This window comes from Ovis canadensis, chromosome 1 (assembly GCF_042477335.2).
Source record: "Ovis canadensis isolate MfBH-ARS-UI-01 breed Bighorn chromosome 1, ARS-UI_OviCan_v2, whole genome shotgun sequence".
Taxonomy (NCBI): domain Eukaryota; kingdom Metazoa; phylum Chordata; class Mammalia; order Artiodactyla; family Bovidae; genus Ovis; species Ovis canadensis.
In genome coordinates this window covers 8,745,574-8,769,727 of record NC_091245.1, presented here as the reverse complement: position 1 = coordinate 8,769,727, position 24,154 = coordinate 8,745,574, and the positions used below count along the sequence as shown (strand labels likewise).

At 55.4% G+C, this 24,154-nt stretch overlaps 1 protein-coding gene across 6 annotated transcripts in view; it reads right to left on the bottom strand.

Moving 5' to 3' along the window:
- Positions 1 to 608: 608 nt before the first annotated feature.
- NGEF (neuronal guanine nucleotide exchange factor) overlaps positions 609 to 24,154 on the bottom strand; it is a 127,296-nt gene continuing 103,750 nt past the window's right edge. For all 6 annotated transcript variants that reach the window (XM_069585153.1, XM_069585129.1, XM_069585162.1 and 3 more), the window contains 10 exons: positions 13,843 to 14,003; positions 12,019 to 12,171; positions 10,181 to 10,310; positions 8,200 to 8,274; positions 6,161 to 6,250; positions 5,001 to 5,164; positions 4,452 to 4,607; positions 3,643 to 3,722; positions 2,810 to 2,914; positions 609 to 1,627 (listed from right to left, as the gene is read on the bottom strand). In XM_069585153.1, the coding sequence (XP_069441254.1) occupies positions 1,437 to 1,627; positions 2,810 to 2,914; positions 3,643 to 3,722; positions 4,452 to 4,607; positions 5,001 to 5,164; positions 6,161 to 6,250; positions 8,200 to 8,274; positions 10,181 to 10,310; positions 12,019 to 12,171; positions 13,843 to 14,003 (1,305 nt within the window). In that variant the 3' untranslated portion in view covers positions 609 to 1,436. The remainder of the gene's footprint in view (positions 1,628 to 2,809; positions 2,915 to 3,642; positions 3,723 to 4,451; positions 4,608 to 5,000; positions 5,165 to 6,160; positions 6,251 to 8,199; positions 8,275 to 10,180; positions 10,311 to 12,018; positions 12,172 to 13,842; positions 14,004 to 24,154) is intronic.

Sequence of the window (24,154 nt, the reverse complement as noted above, 5' to 3'; positions counted from 1 at the left end):
GTCTGAATCTTCCAGGGATTCATCAGGTTCTCAAAGGGTCTGAGGGCCCAAAAACCCCAACCATCTAAATCTGGGCTTCTGATCAGCATCCTGACAAGGAGGGCGTGGCCCCTGGCAGGGTTGGTTTCCAGGCCTTCCCCCATTCTCAGAACTGGGGGTGGGTAGGGGGAGGGAAGGGCCGTGGCCCCGAGGACCCACTGCAACCTCCAGGTAACTGGCTACCACCTCTGGAGGTGGAAAGAAGTGCCCTGGACCAGCGGCTGGCTGGATTGGAAGCCGAAGTCTCCAGCCTGGTGGTCAGATCCTCCGTGGGACCACACCACCTCCCGTACCTCGGTCCCACTTTCTCACTCCCACTGCAGGAGGATGTCCCCCATCGCCTCAGACAGCTTATTCTGTTTGTGGAGCCCCTCACAAGTGGAGGTCCAGATCCACTTCCAGCCTGAGGCCCCATCCTGGCTGCTTCCTCCTCCAGGGGCAGCCTCCTCCGCCGTCTCCTTGGACAGGCCGCCTCCACGGCCGGGAGGGGGGCTCTTCTGTCCTTGCCCAGACCCAAACACGGCATTCCTGTGTGCACCAGGGAAATAAAAAAAGGAGACCTTCCTCTATTTTATACATGATGCTTCTTTTAATGCAGCCAAAAATGATATTTGCTTTTCTCGGAACCATAACCCGTACAGGATGCAGTGGCCAAGTCATTCCTTTGTGACACCAGGGCTCCTGAAGGGGCAGGTAACAAGTTATATCCAGCCGGTCAGGGAGCCAAAGGCGGCGTGGGCCCTCAGCCAAGCTCTGGCAGGCCTGCCGTGAGGCAGAGGCCAGCCGTGCAGCCAGAGGCGGGTGGAGGCTTGGGGGCAGAGGCGGCCAGATGGTCTCCTGGTCCTCTGAACTGGAGACCAAGGGCCGCTGATCAAGCGCATCAGGCCAGGGTGGTCCACGTGTGCGCCTGGCCGAGTCTAACAGCTTCGGGGGAGAGGACACGTGCAGGGAGTCATGATACCTTCGCCTTCGCACTTGCCCTGGGCCCGGGGCACCCCAGGGTCTGGGGCCTCTCAGTACCAGGGGCGGGCCCTGGGGCCTGCCCATCGTCTGCCCTCCAAGAGACAGAAGAAGAGGTGGTGTAATACTGTTTAAAATACAATTTCTCATCTACAAATGCAGCAGAGGGATGTGGGCAGCACCCTCTCTCCAGTGGGTGAGCGAGGGGCCAGGACACGAGAGCACGAACCACGCGGCAGGGAGGGGGTGGGAGCGACTCCGGCAAAGACCGCCCCCACCGAGGTCAGGCCACACCCGGCTGCCTGGGGAGGCGGGGCCTTCCCCCAGAGTCCCTCCACTGTCCCCTGGGGTCTGCCTGCCCGGCCTTGCTCCTGCCTACATCCCTCCACCAGGCGGGGGGTGGGTGTCTGTGTGTGTTGGGGGGGTGCGGTCAGGGGTCATTGCCGATTCCGGCTGCCCAGCTTCCTGCGGTCTTTATTCTGGCTGCGCTGAGGATCGTCCATCTTGTGAACACGGAAACACTCCTTGAGGTTCTGGGACCGGATCTTGGGGTTCAAGATCTCCTCGGTCATGTTGCTGGGGAACCAGCCTCGTTCCTGGTCATGCAGACGCTCGCCAAAGATCCAGCCTGGGAGGGAGGGGAGACAGAAGGTCACAAGCTCTCTCCAAGTGGCCTGGGCTGGGCCTCCCTCCAGTGTGTGGGGAGCAGGCGGAAGGGAGACTTGGGAGTCCGGCCAGCCTTCTCAGGGGCCCCCTGCCCTCACACCCACTGATGGAAATGCTCAGACCAGGTGTATCCCCCAGAAGCTGAGGGGAGGGGTGCAGCCCTCCTAGGGAGCACGCTGCCCCTGCACAGGGAAGTGGAGGAACCGGCCGGACCCTGCGCCATCGCGGGTCCCATGCATATTGACTCCGGGACCCATTCCCAAGCCCTCAACAATCTCAGGCTGCCCCACTTGTGGCCAGGAGACCCCAAGGGCCACCCTCAAAAGCGAGAGGCATCAAGGGGCTGGTGGGATGGCAGCTGGCCCAGGATGCCACCGTCACCCTCTCCTTGGGCAGCCCTTCCCTGAGCCTCAGGCTCCTGAGAGCTGGGTGGTCAGCTGAGGGCGGCCAGGTCACAAACCAGCCAAGTGCCCTGACTCTCTACTCCACCCCACCCCCACATCACTGTGTCAGGGGGGCGGGCTGCGGCCCAAACTGCAGGTCCTGCTGGCAGGTCCTTGGGCAGGGCTGAGGCCTGAGGTCGGTGGGGCAAGGGCATGTCTTCTGCAGGCCACTAGGAGGGGTGTCAGGCTGTTTATATTCTGGGGATGGGGGAATAGGGCAGGAACCACAGCTCGCCCAGCGCTGGGTTGAGCCCCTAGGGTTTGCGGTGGTGGCCAGGGTCTTCCCCAGAGGTCACCAGCCTGCGACCTTCCAGCCAGGACCTCAGAAAAAGGGGAGGAACTGGGGTGGGGAGAGACGCTTTGTGCACTTTGGGGATTTAGATTAGGAACAATTGATGTAGAAATAAGGGGTTCGTTTTCCAGGAGGGGGGAGCCAACCTCTGGCGCTGGTGTCAACAGCAGGAGTGGGCAGGAGCCCCAGGGGGCAGCTTCCTGGCCCACATGGGACCACAGGCCTGGTGTTCACAGGCTCATCTGGAAGCTTGCTGCAAATACAGGTCTGGGTTGGGGTGTTTCTGGTCTTCATCCTTCCCACTGTAATGGGGAAGCTGATGCCAGGGCCAGACGAGGGGAAGGGGACCGCTGGGCACGGGGTAGGTGCAGGGAGCCCCTTGGGCAGAGGCGCCAGCACTGGGCCTCACCGTCCTCTGTCTTGTCCAGGATGTTGAGGATGTCGGCCAGCTCCAGCGTCAGCTCGTCCGGCTGCTGGGCCACGTACGGGTGCACACACTGGACCTGGGGGCAATCTGAAGGGAGGAAGCGGTGGCCTGTCCTCATCACGTGGCACCCACCCTGGCTGGGAACCCGCAGAACCCGGCCTCGCCCCCCCAGAAGTTAACAGGGACACGCCCCCCACCCCCACCCAATCCTTTCTAGGAGACAGGGCAGACAGGCAGCCGCTGGAAAAGGGCTCACTGGAGGGAGGGGTGGGAGTGGCTCCAAAGAAAAGCACATCAAAACAGCCGGCAATTCTGAACAAGTCATAGTGCGTGCAGGGGGGGCTCTTATTTAGAGTTTGAAGGAGGCTCCTCGGTCCTGGGCTGGGCCCTGGGAGCGGCCTGGGGACGCTCAGGACTTGGTGAGCGTGAGCGTGGTCAGGATGGCGCTTGAGCCCTTTCCTATTTTGGAACGTTTTCAGACAACTGGCCGCCCCAGAGAACACTGGCGTTTGCCCCCTGTGCCAAATCCCTTCTGGTTTCCTTGAGGCACCGGTCACTTAAGACATGGTGACTTTTATGTCTTCATTAGTCATGGAAACGCTTGCAGAGCTCAGGCACATCGTGTCCTTCTCTGTGGGGTACCGAGCTTGCATCGGGGTGCGAAGGACCTCCGGGCAGTCGAAGCAGCCTTGCAGCAGCCTCAAAGGCCCGTTAGGCGGAGTGCAGAGGGCCCCATTCGAGGATGACCTGCAGAGTCCTCCCTGACCATCACCTGTCCCACCCGGCAGGTGGCCCCTCCCTAGTGGGCTGCTTACCGAGGAGCCGGGACGTGAAGGAAACGAACTTGGTTCTTCGGTTAGGGGCCAGCGAGGTCATCCAGCGCTTCATCTCACTCCTGGGTCAGGAAGAGGGCAGATGCCGCCAATAGAGAGCGTCAGGGACCACCCGAGGGGAACTGCAGTGCCAGGCACCCAGCAGGCTGGCCCCGGGGTCCCGAGCTTGGCAGCGGGGAGCGGGCCAGGCAGAGCCCTGTAGAACCTCCCTGGGGGCATCTTTCAAGTTAGTGGGTGAGGGTGAGTGAGCCCACGACACCCCAACGTTCACCCAGAAGTGAGCCCTGAGTGGCCAGCTGCCCTAAGCCACAATTGTGGACTCGAAGAGGCTGACGCCACCCCGTCCCTCCAAGGCAGTCGGAACTGGGCTTGATGTGCTGGGCGACACCTGTGAGTTCTGGGGTGCGGGGGGCTGGGTACTGGGCATCCCAGCTCGGGGGCCCACAGAGCATCGCCCTGCATAGACCTGGCCGTCCCTCTCAGAGCCCTGGGGGTGCAGGGGAGACGGCCTGGCTGCTCAGGGGTGGCAGGTGGGCCTGAGGCTGCCCAGCAGCAGCGGTTCACTGGTCGGCCTGGCCCAATGGCTTTACAACAGCTCATCAGAGTCTGAGGCCCAAGGGAACACACACACACACACACACACACACACACACACACCCAGCAACACGCTCACCCCCAACCCCGACACTAGCATGGGATGGAAACCCTCTGGACACGGCCTGGGGGAGGAAACACAGGAGCTGGGCGGACAGCGAGCCCCGGGGAAGGGGACGGCAGCTTTGGGCACTCACTGAGAGGACGCCTTCAGCATGTAGGTGGCCTCCCGGTCATCCGAGTTCTCGAGCAGCCGCAGGATGAAGACGTTGGCCAGCGTCTGGCCCTGGTCCTCCAGCTCCTCCGCGCGCAGCAGGCCCCGCGGGGCCGAGTCAAACACCTGGTACTTGTCTCTGGGGACCCGGGTGGCAGAAGGGGCTTATTGGTCCCCAGGACGCTCGGATTCCCAGGAGACCTCCCACCCCAGCCCTGGCCAGCAGGACTGGCCCCACTGCGGCCGCTTCTCACCGCCTTTGGAAGCCCCCCATCTGAACGCCTGTCCCCCTCATCCCCAGCCCCCCACCCGCCCTCACCCCTGGCATGGACGATGGACAAGGGGCCTGCACCCCTGATATAGGAGCTGCTGGGCACACCCCGGGTGGTAGGCACTGAGCTGCAATACTTAGGAGAACCGCCACCCAGTCGGCAGCAGGGAAAAACTCAGGGGTTTAAATAAACTTGCCGGAAGACCCAGGACACCGCCCCCAGGCCCTGGTGACTCTCCGTCCCTCCCACCTGCCGCTCACCCCGGAATCTGCCGGCAGATCACCAGCAGGTCGTTGAAGAGAAAGAGGTAAATCTCCCGGAAGAGTTTCTTGGTCCGCAGGGTCCGCGAGGTCTTGGGGCCGGACATCTGCTGCAGCTCGCCCTGCTTCAGCAGCCAGCGGGAGTGCGAGATGATGGGCACCGACTGGGGGGCGGGGGGTGGGGGCAGTGTCAGGAAAGGCTGTGCCCTGCGCACCCCGCGCCCCGGCTCCCCTGCTATCCCAACTGGAGCAGTAACCACGGTAATGGGTGCTGGGGACTGCACTGGGCCCAGGACACGGGCACTGGTGGGTGCTGGGCACACGCGGGAGGGGCGCGTGTGTCTTCCCGAGTGGCAGGTGTGTATTTGTCTGCTGTTTGTGTGTCTTCGTGTGCATCTGTGTATACACGCTTGTGTCCTGTATGCGTCTGTACTCACGGGGGTGTGTGTGCACACGTGGGTGCCTATGTGTGCTATCATGCCTCACCAGGCTCAGCCTGAGTGATGCAGAATCAAAGGATGGTTCAAGTTCCCAGGGGAGAGGGGAGAACTGGGTCCCCCAGGGCGAGGAGGCTGGGCCTGCACTCCCCCACTCCACAGCTCTGGGGCGGTTACTCAGCACCCAGCACTTAGCCAGCAAGTGGAGCTACATGAGGCCTCCCCACCATCCCGAGGTCTGTATCTTCAACTGAGGCTCGGCGCCCAAAGAGCCAGCGTGACCTCACAGACCCTCGGCGGGCACCGTGCCCTTGTGCCCACATCACCAGAAACCCTGGGAGCCCTTAGGGTCACTGGTGCCTGAAGCTTTACACAAAGTTGGGGAAGAAGGTGGGTAACTTCCACCCGATTTTCAAATCACCCAGGATTAAGAACCCCTGGACTGGTTCATGTCATATTCTTCTTTCGAGCTGACTGTTCAAGGTCACGCAGCCGGTAACTGAGAGCAGGCTGCTTTCGGGTCCCTGCACTGCCCTGCAAGAAAACAGTCTAGGCCAATGTGATGGCCTGGTGACTGGGGGCAGGGGAAGGCCCTCCGCTAGGGGGTCAGGGAGGGCTTCGGTGGGCGTGGCACCATGCTGAGACCCAAGTGTGGCTGTTCAGCGGGCCTGGCCAGTGGCCTGCGTCCCAGGCTGGCGGGCGGGCCGGGGACGCGGGGCTGACCTTGATCTTGAACTCCATCTTCTTCTGGATGCTGATCATCTGCTCTGTGCGGCTCATCTTCCTGACGCCCTCGTTGCATGCTTTCACCACCTGGAACAGGAAGGCAGACACGTCAGGCACCCGCAGCCGGCGGCCTCTGGCCACGTCCTTTGGGCACTCAGGCTGCAGCTGAGACACTGACTGGCCAGTCTCAGTGGGGTCTCAGTTCCAGTGGAGAAAGCCGGGGCCCTGTCCTTGGCGGGATGCGGACCCCAGAGAGAACAGAAAGCAACGCTGACCCCTCGCATCACCTAAGAGAACGGTTTTCAGCAAGATGTCCTGTCTCATCTGTCAGCCTGGAAATGCCCAAGGCCTGGGATTCGGGCTCTGTCACGTGCTGCAAGGGGAGCCTCCCAAGCTTCCTGGGAGGCCACCTGGGTACCAAAGGGCCAAATGAAAGCAGATTTTCTGCGACCTTGTTCCGAGGACACGATATCCGCTCAGGATCACGGGTGTAGAGAACAGGGCCTGGCACTCAGCACGCGGGAAGGAAGACAGCGCCCAGAGGTGCACGTATGGGGTACCCCTGCAGCGGTGTTTGGAACGAGGAAAGCTGTCCTCAACCTAAATGTCTGCCAGTGGGGCAACTGGGATTGATTAGTGCTTGTAAAGCCACATAACCCTGTACTCTGAAGTCATGAAAAAAAGCACTGACTTTACATACACTGAGAGAATGTGTTAGTCACTCAAGTCGTGTCCGACTCTTTGTGACTGCAAGGACTGTAGCCCACCAGGCTCCTCCATGGGATTCTCCAGGCAAGAATACTGGAGTGGGTAGCCATTCCCTTCTCCAGGGGATCTTCCCAACCCAGGAATCAAACCAGGGTCTCTTTCATTGGCCGGCAGATTCTTTACTGCTGAGCCACCAGGGACGCCCACGTGGGCTGGAACAGAGGGCAAAGCCAGCTTATAAACCACAAGCCCCTTCTGCAGGGAATACAACCATGTGTGCGGGCGTCCGTCTGGAAGGGTGGGCTCCAGCATGTTGGCAGTGGGGTGTGGGAGAACTGCGGATCTTTGCCACATTTCTGTTTATGAACAGTGTGTGAATCTGTATTCACCGTTTTTATAAATTAGGGGGAAAAAACCCCACCTTTATAAAAAGTGATAATGAGAAGCAAGAGCATACCTTTCATTACAAGGAAATAAAAAGGGAGAGGAAAGCAAAACACAACTTGAAAACAGAGACCGCTGGCTGGTGCCCCGAGACCGCCGGGGCCAGTGGGAGCTGGGGTGGAGCTCCCATCTGACCAGGCGCGTGTGTCCCGGGCGCGGCAGAGGCCCGGGCAGAGGCAGCCAGGCTGGCGGGCCACTGGCCCTCCCTGACCAGCCCGCTCAAGGTGCCAGCCTTTCCCCAACTAGGCTGGCAGGGGAGTGCCATGTTCCCCAGTATTCAAAGGGTATAGTCGCCAGAGGGGTTTCGCGGCCACCTGGCCTGGAGTGAGCGACAGGAGGAGAGACCTGGGGAGAAATGACTGCCTTCAGCTACAAAGTCCTCATGGCTCAAAGCGAGAGCGTAACAGGCAGGGAGGCCAGGGCTCTCCAAACGGAGGAAACAGGCTACAAGAGTCAGACATTTTTTTATTTCTCCCTTAAGCGGCAGGAGGAAACAAACGTGGGCAGGGAGGGAAAAGCCGGAGCTTTTCACATTGGAAACGGGAAAGGATGAACGCGGGGCCTCCGAGGGCCATGATTGGGACAGCAGCGTGGGGTTGGCAGGAGGGGTCCACAAACACGTCTGTGGGTAAAGGGCGCCCGCTGGGGGCCTGGTCCACCCCGCACGGCGGCAGCCTGCGGGGAGAAGGAAGCCCTCTGCCTGTGCAGGCCCCACCTGACTTATTTTTTGGACCCGGTGACTTTTCTGAATTGCCAGAGCAAATATGAAAGTGAATTTGCATCTTCCAGAGAAAATACCAAGACAGGAGGGAGCAGGACAGGGAGGTGGGTCTAGAGGAGAAGACAGCTTACTGGGAAATGTGCAAAGAGGAAGCGCGACTCACCAGCTCCAGTTCCTTGTGGGCATCCAGGGCGGTGCCTTCGCGCTCAGACCTTTCCTCCACCCTCTTCAGGATGTTCTGGGCACAGGAGAGTCCGCACTTGGTTTCTTCGTGGACGGCCGTTCCTCCAGCCCCACCCCCTGTGTGGCGGCCTCCCCGCGGGTCCCAGCAGCCTCACATGGCTGTGACACCCCCACGAAGAGAGCAGACGTGGGGCGGGAGAAGCTGCCACCGGCCCAGGGGCCAAGCGTTGCACACAAGCCTAGCCTGGCTCTAAGGTGAGTCGAGGTCTCCTCCAGGACTAACTACGAGGGCCATGTCAGAGCCCCAATCTCCTTACAGCAGAGACCGAAGCAAAGGGACTGGCCACGCGGCAGCAGGGAGACAGGGAGGCAGGACCAGCAGCCCAGGGAGGGTCACCCAGGGTCGCCCGTCCCGAATCGAGCTCAACGTTTGCCGCAGCAAGAGGGGGCCTGTCATCTGAAGCTAAGTAGCAATGACCCGGAGGTTTTGTTCACTCTGGTTTTGTTGGGAAAAAAAAAAAGTATTTTTTCCAGTAGTTGGGTTTTTTGGAATTTCGCCTATAAATGGCAATTTTTGCATTGCTCTTCACATTTTACACGGTTCCTGCCTCCCGGATCTCCTCATGCCGGTAGTTTGGACCTGTTCTCACCCTATAGGAGGGTTGGGCACATCTCAGCACAGTCCACCTCCCTCCTGCCCCATCCAGGCTGCCCCACGTGCTTCAGAACAAACATCTCCAGCTATCCCACGCAGTGGAGGATCACCCCCACCAGCTGGACACCAGAGTGATGGGCACGCTTTTCACTCTCTCCTGAGCTCCAGACCAGACCCACCTCTGGCCATCCCTCAGCTGCAGGCCCCTAGCCTGCTCTGTGTGGTCACCTGCCCGTCTCTGCCCGGCAACCAAGCCAGCGACACGCAGTCAGCTCTGACACCACCTTACCCCTCCCTTACCAAGCTGGGGGCGGCGCTCAGCAAACCCCGCCTTTAACAGTCCCTAATCGCAACTCCATCTCCCAGCAGACAGTGTGGCTCAGGTCCACCTTGCCTCATTGGGATGAAACCTGGTTTAATGCCACCTGGGTGCCAAGAGCGCCCACCCTGACTTCTCCCTTTGACCCTAAACTTTTGTTCAATGGCTCAAAGTCCTCCCAATGGTCCAACACCAAACCGCAACTTCCCCACCTCGGGAAACAGCATCATCAGTCCAGCTGCTCAAACCAAAGATTCTCCTTCCTTCTTTCTCCACGGTAGCAAGTGCAGGGCTCAGTTCCCTGATGTCCCTCCAGGATGCCCCACCTCGATGCCCACCAACCCACCTCTCTCTCTCGAGTTGCTCCCAAACTTTTGCTCCCATTGCCACTCTTGCCCTCCTGCCTGGCACTCTCCACGTGGCAGCTGCTTTGAGCTCTTAACCAACGTCCACTAAAAGGAGTGCCCCCCATCACAGGGGATAGACTCCAACGCCTCAGCTGGCCCTGCAGGCCCCTGACCAGCCTCTGCCCACATCTCCACACTCACTTCCATCACATTCCCCCACTCACGGCTGGCCGACCCATCTGTGGACCTTGCTGCCCCAGGACCTCTGCCTGAAAGCAGTTCCCCGTCAGATGAGTGGCTCCTCCCCGTCAGTTAAGTCTTTGCTTAAATGTCACTCATCTGAGAGCCCTTGCCGATCCCCACCCTGGGAGTGGGCCAGGCCATCACCCCTATCATGCCACCCCGATTCACTGTCCTCAGCCATGACCACTTCCTGGCTGTGAGTGTGTGTGTCTCTCTCCACCAGGATCTGGCTCTCCAGCAGCAGGGGCTGAGTCTCCCACTGCTTGGCACACAGGAGGAGCTTAATTAGGATTTGTGGAGCACATGGACTTCTCAGAAAGCCAGCAGAGACCTGGACTGACCAAAGGAAACGGGCGGCAGCTGAAGTTGGCGGGGGCAGGGGGAGAGAGTCGGGTACCTGGACCAACAGCTTGAGGCGCGTGATCCTCTGGAAAGGCAGGATGAGGAAGGAGGAGAGGGGCAGCCCCCTGCACTTGGGGTCCAACTCCAGCTGTGCGATCAGCTCCCGGAAGGCTGCCTTCTCCTGGCTGGGCACACAGAGAAGAGCATCGGTGCTGAGCTGCCTTAGTCGTGTCCAACTCGATGCGAACCCATGGGCTGTAGCCCGCCAGGCTCCTCTGTCTCTGAGGATTCTCCAGGCAAGGATACTGGAGTGGGTTGCCATGCCCTCCTCCAGGGGACCTTCCCGACCCAGGGATGGAACCCTCATCTCTTATGTCTCCTGCGTTGGCAGGCAGGTTCTCTACCACTAGCGCCACCTGGGAAGCCCTCTCTGGCTTGTAGGAGGCATGAGTTGGAGAGGCTTCCTCCCCATGCACAGCCTCGTAGGAACCAGACAGCCCATGGGCACAGAGGATGCGTCCATGCATCCATTCTTTCTCTCTTTTTTTTCTCTGCAAAACAAACCGTTCATGTACAAGTCAAAAAACAATAGTGACTTCACATGCCCGGCCCATGAAAACTTAGCAAAATACGTTGTTGTGTGGGAAGGCAAGAATTCCTTGTATGGCTAAGACTATGAATCAGATGCATAATTCAACGATTTCCTCAGCAGGAAATGGTGGCAAGGTAAACCCACGTAGCAGGAGCAGGCAGCAGGCTGGAGACGGCTGCAGGGAGAACCTGGGCTGCTCCTGCCCGGCGGGGATGTCTCTTCTGCAGACGGGTTGGGCAGTGGAAACCACGGCTGGAGGGCAGATGCGGGCCCGGGACTGCCTGTCATCAGGGACATGGCACTCAGCCCAGAGAGTCTGCTCTCATGGGTCACACCAGTGGACCCCGGGGTACTGCAGTATCCAGAGTCCTTGCTTCCTGTGTGACTGTCTTCTCAATGCTTGTCCTCAAAACTGGCATCCGGATTCCCTCAAATCCCCACTGCAAACCCCAAATGTCAAACACCTAAATTCCCGAGGGCTCAACTTTTAAAACACCCCCAGTGAACTGCACTGATGGAAAGACCCAGTGAAGCATGAAGTCCAGAGTCACCACCCAGAGAGTCCTTTGGGGCCAGTTGAGTGTGCTAAGGACGTATCATCGTTTAAACTGTGGTCGAAACATGGCACAGAAATGTGAAGAACTCAAAAGAGGCAAGTTGATGAAAAACTTCTCTCAACGGAAACCCCAAGGAAGTTTACAAAGCGGGCAGATTAGTAAAATTCAAGGGCTTTGGCTGGAGAGTGCTCCCCAGGTGGTGCAGTGGTACAGAATCCACCTGCCAACGCAGGAGACGCTGGTTTGATCCCTGGGTTGGGAAGATCCCCTGGAGAAAGGCATGGCAACCCACTCCAGTATACTTGCCTGGAGAATCCCATGGACAGAGGAGCCTGGTGGGCTACAGTCCATGGGGTCACACAGAGTCAGACACGATGGAGTACATGCACAATCCAGATGCTGGAGAATCACCAAAAACACTCCCTCCCCAATCCTTGCCTTTGTCTCTGATTCAAACCACTCTCCTGCCGTCCTGGGCCTCGAGTGGTCCTCTTGGCCTCAAGCTCCCTTTTCTAAACCTTGCAGAGCCCTGCACGGCTGTCTGGACACAGGTCCAGTGGGCGCCGTGGCCGACGGTCCCGGGGTCACCATTTCCCCGGTGGCACCGAAAGCCCCAGCACGTGCCAGGCTTGGATGCCGTCCCGGGAAAGCAGAGGTCTGGGGACCATAGCTCAGGGCCAGTGTAGGAGGAGGGGGCTGCCTGGGCCGTGCCTCTGCGATGACCCCGCCCCTGGCCACACTCACAGCAGCTGCTTGTAGGTCCGCTCCTGGTAGGTCTGGTTGCTGACATAAGTGATGTAGACGGAGAAATGGTCAGCGGCGTAGCGGTACACGATGTCACACACGTCCGAAATAACGATGTTTTCCTCCATCCGGCGCTCCAGCTCCAACAGAAACCTGAGGGGCAGCGGCTGGGTTAGGGGTGCAGGGGGGAGACTGAGGGCACGTCCTCACCAAACCAACATAACAGGAGGTGGTCCCAGCGAGGGGGCTGTTCTATCACATCAAGGAATTACTTGTTCAGGTTTCCTGGTAGATGATAACATTAGGAACATGCTAAAGAGACCTCCTCCGTACATGCGTACTGATGCATTTATGAAGTGAGATGACGATGGTAATTCACTTTGGAATGCTCCCACGGGTGGTGGGGTTGAGGGGCGGATGGGGCCGTGGGTGAACCGAGATGCTGAAACGTGGGCTGTTCTGCTATTTCTATTTCTGCATGTTTGGGATATTCCATAATAACATATAAACAGATAGGTAAACAAATAGATACTCCTCCCCCAGCACAAGGGTGCAGTGGCAGAGGCTGAGGGGTCTCCAAGACGGCGCTGGTCTCAGTCAGCTCTCACCTCCCTGAGCCCACCTGGTTGGGGGGACTGCTGCAGGACCTGGGGGCTGCAAACAGGAAGGTGGGGTGCCCGTGTGCAGGGGGACACTCAGGAGGGTCCACGGAGAGCCACATGGGGAGCAGGGGGCTGCTGCTGCCCAAGTGCTATTTCTCATTGGAACAGGGGTGGTCGGGCCCGCTGATAAAAGCTGAGTTTTAGCTGCAAACCTCCACAGAATAAGGTGCAAATGGTAAACGGATCTCTTATCCTAACAGAATAGCTGGAGCTCTTCATGATGACCAGTCAATAGATGTCTATTCCTCCTCCACTTAAGCACACCCCACCCTTCTTGAGGCAAAATATAAGCCCAGTTCCAGTCACCACTTCTACGCAACTAGAGAGGAGAAAGTGTAACTCCAGGACTGCGCTCTGACTTGCCCTCAGGGGATCTTGGGCCCTGCATGTGCCAAGCCAGGGCCTGGTGGTGTTAGGATAAAGAGCATGTCACCTGGACACCACTGTGTCCAGTCCAGGTGCAGGACACATGAGCGTCTGCACTGATGGGAGGGACCTGCAGGCAGCAGTTCTGTCTGGGGGACGCACTGGCCTTGTTGCTGGGAGGGTGGCAGATCTCTGGGTTTAGGTATTTAGGTTTATCTTTTGCCTTTTCATCTTTTCATGTGAGAGTTGGACCATAAAGAAGGCTGAGCACCGAAGAACAGACGCTTTCAAACTGCAGTGCTGGAGAAGACTCTTGAGAGTCCCTTGGACTGCAAGGAGATCCAACCAGTCCATCCTAAAGGAGATCAGTCCTGAATATTCATTGGAAGGACTGATACTGAAGCTGAAGCTCCAACGCTTTGGCCACCTGATGGGAAGAGCTACCTCACTGGAAAAGACCCTGATGCTGGGAAAGCTGAGAGCAAGAGGAGAAGGGGATGACAGAGGATGAGATGGTTGGATGGCATCACCAACTCGATGGACATGAGTTTGAGCAAGCTCCAGGAGATGGTGATGGACAGGGAAGCCTGGTGTGCTACAGTCCATGGGGTTGCAAAGAGTCAGACACGACTTAGTGACTGAACAACAACAATTTAGTTATAGCTTATTACAGAAAACTCCAAACATTCAAAAGCAGAGAAGCCAGCGTAGCAGGCAGGCACCACCAGCCCCAGCCGCACCCCGGGTGGGGAGGAGGGACTGGAAGGCGCCCCACGAGGATGGGGCGCTGGCTCACCGCTCGCTGACGGCCATGACGTCCAGCACGTTGGAGAAGAGGATGTGGGCCTCAGACGGGTGCAGGATCTTCTTCAGCCGCTCGTTCTCCATGAAGTGGGACACCAGCAGGTTCAGGCTTTTATAGTAGGAGGCCTCTGAAGTGATGAGCTCAAACATGGCCTGGGACACCGGGCAAAGAAGACAAGAGGAGGGCCAGCCGTCAGCACCCAGGGCTCACTTTTCCCCACTCTCAGACAGATGAAAGCGCAAGTCGCTCCATTGTGTCCGACTCTCTGTGACCCCATGGACTATACAGTCAGCCCATGGAATTCTCCAGGCCAGGATACTGGAGCGCGTAGCCTTTCCCTTCTCCAGGGGATCTTGCCAACCCAGGGAGTGAACCCAGGTCTCCCACATTGCAGGCAGATTCTTTACCAGCTGAGCCACCAGGGAAGCCCAAGAATACTGGAGTGGGTAGTCTATCCCTTCTTCAGAGGATCTTCCCGACCCAGGAATTGAACCAAGGTCTCCTGCATTGCAGGTGGATTCTTTACCAGCTGAGCTATCAGGGAGGCCCCTCAGACAGATGCAAAGGTTTTATTTTATTTTTGTCCGCAATGCACAACGTGCAGGATCTTAGTTCCCCAAGCAGGGATTGAGTCCTCACCCTCAGCAGTGAAAGCTCCAAGTCCTAACCACTGGACCACCAGGGAATTCTCCAGATGCAAAGGTGGCCAGCACCCTTTCAGAGACCTCTAGCCTGCTCACAGTAGTGAAGCTGGAGACGCCCTCACGTCCAAGGTCAAACACAAGAGGTCATCCATTCATCAGAGCTCCGACAGCTGACTCAGCTGACTCAGCTGACTCAAGGGTGACTCAGGACTGCTTCCTGGTGAAGAATGGCTGGGAGACTCATCCATAGAGGGAGTGCCACTTCTACACACCCAGAAAAACATTTAGAAGGAACCAGGTCATGATGTCAACCACAGGTGTCAACAAGGGGTGGAATCTGAGGGTGATTTCACTCTTTTTAAAAAAAGTCTCTTTTTTTATTTTTGGCTGCTACACGGGCTCTTCTCTGGGCGCATCGGGTGGGGCTACTCCAGCGTGGTGCCCAGCCTTCTCACTGCCATGGCTTCTCTTGCTTCAGAGCACAGGCGCCAGGCAGGCGGGCTTCCGCAGCTGTGGTTCCCGGGCTCTACTGAGCACAGGCTCAACAGTTGTGGCGCACCGGATCACCTGCTCCATGGCACGTGGGATCTTCCCAGGCCGGGGATCGGGCTCATGCCTCCTGCATTGGCAGGCAAATTCTTTACCACTGAGCCACCAGGGAAGCCCTACTCTTTTCCTTTTACCCTTTCAACTGTCCGAGAACTGAAGGATGAGCACAGATTATTTCTTTCATGGTCTGATTTTATAATGTAACCAATCAAGCAATCTTCATTTAGAAGAAGAGAGAAAAAAAGCGAGAAATCCATAATCATAAGCTTTTTGGAGGCAGCTCCTTCTTTATCATGCTTATTATGCGATTGTTGAGCCTATGAAATAACAAACTCACTGGACCTCTGTCCCCTCACGTGTCGTCTGTGAAGCAGGGTGGGAATGCCAGCTCACCCTCCTGCTTCACTCACAAGCAAACTCATGACCCTTCCTGAGGCCACCCTGGGGCCACCCTCACCTTCCTCCCCACCCCCATCTCCCTCTGCTGTTTATCAACCTAGCATGGGTTCAGGTTCTATTGCGGCCACCCGGCAGGGATGGTCAAGTGGGGTGAATTGTGACCGCCCTTCCAAAGCTGTGGGGTTTCCCCCGTGGCTCAGTGGTAAAGAATCCACCTGCCAATGCAGGAGACGTGGGTTTGATCCCTGGATCGGGAAGATGCCCTGGAGAAGGAAATGGCAGCCCACTCCAGTATTCTCGCCTGGGAAATCCCATGGACAGAGGAGCCTGGCAGGCTATATAGTGCATGGGTTTGCAGACTCAGACATGACTGAGCAACTAACAACTCCTCCATACCTGGGTCTACATCCCACCCTCTAGCACCTGCGAATGGGAACCTGTTTGGCAAAAGGGTCTTTGCACATTAAGTTATGGATGTCAAGGTGAGGAGACCATCCTGGATTGAGGTCTAAATCCAATGACAGCTGTCCTTGTAGGAGAGATGCAGAGAGAGACACATAGGGAAGAAGGCCAGGTGAGGACCCAGGCAGAGATGGGAGCGATGCTGCCTCAAGTTCAGGAACACCCAGAGCCACCAGAAGCGGAAGAGGTGGAAACTGCCGACAGCCGATTTCAGGCTCTGGGCTCTGCAACTGGGGAAGAATTAATTACCACCCAGTTTGTGGTCATTTGTTACAGCAGCCCCAGGGAAATAAACAGACAGACAGAGGAGGGCTGGAGCCAGGAGAGTGATGAACACCGGGGGCCCTGGTCCCCACCCAGTGTCCCGACCACCCCCCATGTCTCACACCTCCATCCTCCCCACTGGCTGGAACCCTGATCCAGGGTTTAAGACTCTGTCTATGAACACTAGCACTCCCAGGGCCGGGAGGGACACTGGAAGGAAGGGAGGCAGGCAGGGAGAGGGAGGGAGGACCAACATATTCTCCAGACACACAAGTCACTTTCCCATTTCATGGTCTCTGCACCTACCCACCCACCCCCCGGCCCTGCCCTGCCCCGCCCCTAGGAAGGACACACGGAAGGTCCCATCTTATTAAAAGGAAACAGACGCAGAGGTTAAGTAATGCCCCCGAAGTTACCGCTGGAGGGTGCAAGACTCAACCCAAGGGTTTTCCAAGTTCTGGACTCTGCCCCCCACTACCCACCCCTGCTGCCTTAGACACAGACAAGGCTGGGGATCCAGTGGGGTCTGCAGGCAGCCTGCCGGGCAGCTACTCTGCTGCCTCCATGCAAAGCTCAGACAAACAGCTGACCTGGCAAAATGCTTTAAAATAAGCGACATATTTGCAAGTTGGGCATGCTTAACAGCATAAACGGAATCTGGCCACGGCACTAGTGGTAAAGAACCCGCTTGCCAGTGCCGGGGACCTAAGAGACGAGGGTTCGATCCCTGGGTTGGGAAGATCCCCTGGAGGAGGGCATGGCAACCCATGCCAGTGCCTGGAGAATCCCATGAACAGAGGAGCCTGGTGGGCTACGATCCACAGGGTCGCAGAGTCGGACATGACTGAAGTGACTTAGCCCAGCATTGCAGAGCAACAGCCTAAACCTGCTCAGCACCAATGAGAAAGTTCACACACACACATCACTGCAGGGTGGCCCACCAGTGACAGGCCTGGGCCACCAGCAGAGGAGAACCCTGCCTCCCCCAACCCCAGTGTCTGTGCCTCACGCAACACAATGTGACGAGGCACTGAAACGAGCCCGCAGCCTCTCTGTCCCCAAGTCACGCATGCTCAAAGATTCGAAACCACACTCAGCACGTCCCGCTGGCCTCGCCCGCGTCTGAGCCAAGGTCCCAGCATGGAAGGCCCCACCCTCTGCTCTGCCAGCGTCCACCAAGCCCTGCCTGGCAAGGCTGCACTGGGCAGGAAGTTCCCGGAAGCGCCTCTGTTACAGGGGCTGAAACAAATGACTTTTCCTGTTGCTAAATTTAAGTTTCTTAAGAAAACGTCAAGCCATTAGAGCTTGCTAATTCTAAGCAAACATAACCGAAAATAAAAAACACCCCAAACCAAGATGGATGAGTGCTGCAGATCCCAAGAGAGGAAAAGGACAGCAGTTCCAGGGTGAGCCCCTCAGATAAGGTGTGTCTGCTGAACCCCATCTCCCCCAGTGACGCCTGAGGCACACCTGGGGTCACAGGTGGGAAAGGTCCCCAGCTTGCCGACAGCATCCTCATCCTGATCCCCTGGAGGACACGGGGCCGGAGGCCGCTGGGCAGAGGCAGGCGGGCCTCTCAGTCGCTGACATGCCGCGGGCGTTGGGCCTGAATCACCGCTAATTGATACCGGCTGTGCCCATTCACCACCAGCTCACCCCCTCCTTCTCCGTTTACGGGGCGATTAGTCATCTGTGGGTTTTAGTTTTCCAGGGTGTTTGTCTTATTTTCTATGTCAGATTACTTGCCACATCAATATGGTTGTCTTTTCCTCGTCAATATTATTTTCATCCTCAGTCATTTAAGCCTTTGAATGGGCGTTTGGAGTTGACAGGGATCCAGGCCCTGCTCATTTACTCATCCATCCACTCATCCACTCATCCATCCATCCATTCACTCATTCATCCATCCAGTCACCCACTCATTCATCCAGTCATCCACTCATTCATTCAAGCATTCATCCACTCATTCCTTCATTCACTCATTCATCCAGTCATTCATTCACTCATCCATCCATTCACTCATCCATCCACTCACTCATCCATCCACTCATCCACTCATTCATCCAGTCATCCACTCATTCCTTCATTCCGTCACTCATTTATCCATCCACTCATTCATTCATCCATCAACTCATTCATTTGTCCACTCATTCATTCATTCATCCAGCCACTCATTCATCCACTATTCAATCATTCATTCGTTCATTCACTCACCATTTGCTCATTCAATCTTCCATTCATCTTCTCATCCATCCATCCATCCATCCATTCCCTCATTCAATCAATCATCACCCACTCATTCAATTGTACATTCATTCGTACATTCATTCATTCATTCATTCATCCACTCATCCACTCATCCATCCATTCACTCATCCATCCATCCAGTCATCCACTCATTCATCCATCCACTCATCCACTCATTCATTCAATCATTCATTCATTCACTCATTCATCTGGTCATTCATACAGGCATTCATTCACTCATTCATTCACTCATTCATCCAGTCATTCATTCACTCATTCATCCAGTTATTCATTCCCCATTCAGTCTTCCATTCATCTTCTCATTCATCCACTCATTGTTTCACTCATCCATCCACTCATCCACTCATTCATTCACTCACTCATCCATCCATCCACTCATTCCTTCATTCACTCATCTGGTCATTCACTCATTCATTTACTCACTCATTCATCCACTCATCCATCCATTCACTCATCCATCCAGTCATCCACTCATTCATCCAGTCATCCACTCATTCATTCAATCATTTATCCACTCATTCAATCATTCATTCATCCAGTCATTCATTCACTCATTCATCCAGTTATTCATTCAGTCTTCCATTCATCTTCTCATTCATCCACTCATTGTTTCACTCATCCATCCACTCATCCACTCATTCATTCACTCACTCATCCATCCATTCACTCATCCATCCATCCACTCATTCATTCATCCACTCATTCAATCATTCACTCATTCATCCAGTCATTCATTCGCTCATTCATCCAGTCATTCATTCACTCATTCATCCATTCACTCATCCACTCATTCATCCATTCACTCATCCATCCAGTCATCCACTCATCCATCCAGTCATCCACTCATCCATCCAGTCATCCACTCATCCATCCAGTCATCCACTCATTCAATCATTCATCCACTCATTCCTTCATTCACTCATTCATCCAGTCATCCACTCAATCATTCATCCACTCATTCCTTCATTCACTCATTCATCCGGTTATTCATTCACTCATCCATCCATTCATTCATTCATCCACTCATCCACTCATTCATCCACTCATCCCTTCATTCCTTCACTCATTTATCCATCCACTCATTCATTCATCCATCAACTCATTCGTTTGTCCATTCATTCATTCAGCCACTCATCCATTCACTCATTCATCCACTATTCAATCATTCATCCATTCACTCACCATTCACTCATTCAATCTCCCATTCAGCTTCCCATCTATCCATCCATCCATCCGTTCCCTCATTCGATCAATCATCACCCACTCATTCGTTTGTACATTCATTCATTCATTCATCCATCCACTCATTCATTCACTCGTCCATGAACTGGTCCAGGCCCCCAGCACTCCTCCTCTGTGAACCCCACGGACTCCGCTGCTGCCTCGCACACTTCCTTAGGACCTCCCCGGTGGCCCAGTGGTTAAGACTCTGCCTTCCAATGCAGGGGACATGGGTTCCATCCCTGGTTGGGGAACTAAGATCCCACATGCCGCAGGGAAACAAAGCCCTCGGCAACCACTGAGCCTGTGTACTCTAGAGCCCGCATGCCACAGCTGGAGAGAAGCCTGCACTGCAGCTAGAGAAGCCTGCACGCCAAGGAGATCCAAGTGCTGCAGCCAAGACTCGAAGCAGCCGAATAGATTAAAAAAAAAATGCACTGGGGAGAAAAAGACTGAGTTGCAGGAACTGCTGACCACTCCCCGATGCCCCTTTGCCAGTTTGGGCATCACTTTCTGTCCAAACCCAGGAAACTCTTGGCCATGTTTCTCTCTTAGTCATCACTGTCCTGTCTGAGCCACGTCAACGGGTGTGACACTTCACTGATAAACAGTGGCCATAAATGTCCTGTTCTCTCACCTTGTTTATGCAGCGTTGTCAGAGATAAAATGCCAGCAAGCAAAGGATAGTAACAGCTGCTGTCTGTCCAGCTCCTACGCTGCGCCTGGCATCCTGCTGGGGACCTCCAACATGCCACCTCCCTCGGTCCTCACTACAACCCTGGAGATCCCCCAACGGTCCCCTCTGTGTGGATGAGGGTACCACAGAGCTTGTGAGTGGCAAAACCAAGGTTCACTCCTCATCCTTTGGATCTCAGGGCTCTGTGCCTGGACTGCCTTGCTAGGGACGGCCTTCCACACACACGCCCAGGCTTCCCTGAGAGCCCACAGGCCAGCGGTAGTGCTGGGCCACTGCCCCTCCTCCTTGCAGGTCGACGTGATATCCTCCTTCCCACCCTCGATTATCAGCTCCTTCCGGCTAATTGTCTTTTTAGCTTTACATGGTGCTTGCAAGTGGGTGCATGCATGTGCGTGCTAAGTCACTTCAGCTGTGTCCGACTCTGTGTGACCCTGTGGATTGTAGTCCGCCAGACTCCTCTGTCTGTGTAATTCTCCAGGCAAGAATACTGGAGTGGGTTGCCGTGGCCTCTTCCAGGGGATCTTCCTAATCTGGGGAGCAAACCTGGGTCTCTTGCCTTGCAAGCAGTCTCTTTACCGACTGAGCCACCAGGGAATCCCTTTCAAGTAGGTGCTTGAGACAGTTTATTAAGGGAAAACCTCTAAACCAGCTCTCATATGGTAACCAGGCCTGGCATCGAGTGATGGGTCTTACTCCTGTACTGCCCACGGCTCACAGCTTCCACCCGAAAGCTTGGCTCCCAGACCCCTCCTCCTCGTGGCCGTGGGGCCTCTCTTCCCAAGGGTGCCATTAGCTGTGCCCGCCGTTCATCCTCCTTTCCTGGCTCCAGCCGGACTGGATGCCCAATGGCCCGTCTCCTCTACCAGGTGGCTTCCTGCAAGGCCTGGCCCCAGTCGGCACACAGGAGACTCATGCGTTTGCTGTGCACCTACTGGGAGCTGTGGGCCCTGGGGATCCCGAGAGGACCAAGACCTGACCTCTGCCCCCGGGGGGTGGCCAGCTCAGGAGGCCACCCTACTAGGGGGCTGAGGTCAGTGATACCTTCTGCCCTCCCCAGCTCACTCGTTCCACAGACATGTGCCCAGAGCCCCCTCCAGGTAGAGGAAGGGCTCAGTGCTGGCGACACAGAGGGACACACACATTGGGCACAGCCACTGACAGCTCTGTAGGGATGTCCAGTGACCGGGGGGCTTCACCTTGGCAGGCGATGGGGGAGGCAGGCAGCCAGAGACAGCAGGCTTCCGGAAGGGGCTGTCAGAGTCAAAGAACCGATAAGAGTTAGCGGGCCAAAAAAGGAGGGGGGACACGTGTACTCCAATGTTCATCGCAGCACTGTTTACAATAGCCAGGACATGGAAGTAACCTAGATGTCCATCAGCAGAGGAATGGATAAGAGAGCTGTGGTACATATACACAATGGAATATTACTCAGCTATTAAAAAGAATGCATTTAAATCAGTTCTAATGAGGTGGATGAAACTGGAGCCTATTATACAGAGTGAAGTAAGTCAGAAAGAAAAACACCAATATAGTATACTAACACATATATATGGAATTTAGAAAGAAGGTAATGATGACCCTATATGTGAGACAGCAAAAGAGACATAGATATAAAGAACAGAATTTTGGACTTTCTGGGAGAAGGTGAGGCTGGGATGATTTGAGAGAATAGCATTAAAACATGTATATTATCATATGCAAAATAGATCACCAGTCCAGGTTCGATGCATGAGGAAAAAAAAAAAAAGAGGGAGAAGTCCCACATATCTCGGCCTGACTCCGTGACCACGTTTGTGAAAATGCAGATTCCCAGGCGCCTTCCCAGAGCCACTCATAACCTGTCCTTCAAGAAGTTCCCCAGGTGGTTCTGAGGCGTGGCAGAGTCTGAGACCCCAGTGTCAGGGCCGGGGTGTCCCCCAGCTCCAGAGCCTCCCCATGTACCTTTCTTTCTCACGTGTCACCTGAGTGCTAAGCGCTGGGCACCTGCCCGATGCCTGACTTCCGTGCAATGCTGCTTCCTGGAGGGGTGGGGAGAGGTGGAGAGAAAGCTGTCTAAGGACAGCCCTGCCCTCTGCTTTGGGCCTTGAGTCCTGCTGCCGCCAGCTGCGGCCACCCTGGGTGGATTCGTGTCCTCTCTCTGCCAGGCCTTCCTTCCCACATGATCCGTCTGTTCAGGCACAAAGCTATGCCCACTTCTGCAGCTAGAAGAGTAAAGCAAACCCCGCAGGCACTAGGTTGGACAGAAGTGACCGAAAAGGCTTGCAATTAAGAAGCGGCCCTTAGAGCATCGCTTTTCATCCTTCACTAATGAAGCTGGATTTCAGAGCCCAGGCCGAGTCCTGCTGCAGCGTGGTCTCTAGTCCGCGCGGGAAATGCAAGGAGGGCCGCCATGGGGGCCATGGGCCTCGGTGTCACCCTGGGTGCTGACAGCTACTCCCCTGCTCGCTATGGGACTAAAGGGTCACACGTTAAGTGTGAGTTAACCTGCAGGCCCTGGGGGGCCTGGCGCACCCCCACACAAACCAGCTGCCCAAACCCAAGCCTTGGCAAGCTCACACACATCACAAGCCAATTGTTAGCTTTTTCTCAAGATGGCTTGGGAAATAGGGTAGCTTACAAAAAAGTACCAAAACAGATACAGATTTGAAAAGACACGTGCTAGAGAAGATGCTCAGCCCCATTCACAACAAGAGAAATGCAAAGTAAAACCACAACACGGCATCATTTATGTCCAGCTCACCGGTCAAGATGAACTCATCGGATGTTGTACCTTCCTGGTGAGAGGGAGCTAGCACCTTCACACACACCCGAAGTGTGAAGACAGCCTGGTGATGAGGTCTCAAAATTTCAAAAGTATATAAACTTTCACCCAACAGTTCCACTTAGCAATTCCTACAGTACACCATTGTATAGATCTACCTTTTATTATTATAATAATGCTGTAAAGAACATCCTTGATACATAACATTTCTAGTTGCAAATGTCCATCAGCAGGGGACTGGTTGAATCAACTATGGAATATCATAAGCAGTGGAGCTCCATAAAGCTTAAAAAAAAAAAGAAAAGAAAAAAAAATAGGGACCTCTCTTTGGGCTGATCTGAAAATACTGTCAAAACATTTCGGCGCATTGGATAAGAATTTGCCTACCAATGCAGGGGACATGGGTTTGATCCCTGGTCTGGGAAGATTCGACATGTCACAGAGTCACTAAGCCCGTGTGCCACATGTGCTGAGCCGGTGTGCCCAGAGCTCGTGCTCTGCAACAGAGACGCCATCAGAGTGAGAAGCTCCAGCCCCGCAACTAGAGAGCAGACCCCGCCTGCTGCAACTGGAGAAAGCCCGTGAAGAGCAATGAAGACCCCAGGGCAACCAAATATAAATAAAATTAAAAAATTAAAAAACCCATTTTGCTAAGTTAAAAAAATAAGCAAGACATAAACAATGTACATAGAGCTTATCATTTGTGTAACACACACAGAGATATTGGCCCTGAGCGCCAGGGGTTAGAAGGGGAGGCTTTTTTCACCATAATTCTGTTTGCTCTGTTTGAAATTTATGTCAAGTGCATAAGTTATTTATCCAACAGATTTATTTTAAAAACGCTAAATGGTAACATCACTTTGTTAAAATAGGTATGTGCGTGCTCAGTCACTTCAGTCATGTCCAACTCTTTGTGACCCCACTGTAGCCCACTGGGCTCCTCTGTCCATGGATTCTCCAGGCAAGAATACTGGAGTGGGTTGCCATGCCCTCCTCTAGGGGATCTTCCCAACCCAGAAACTGAATCAGTGTTTCTTA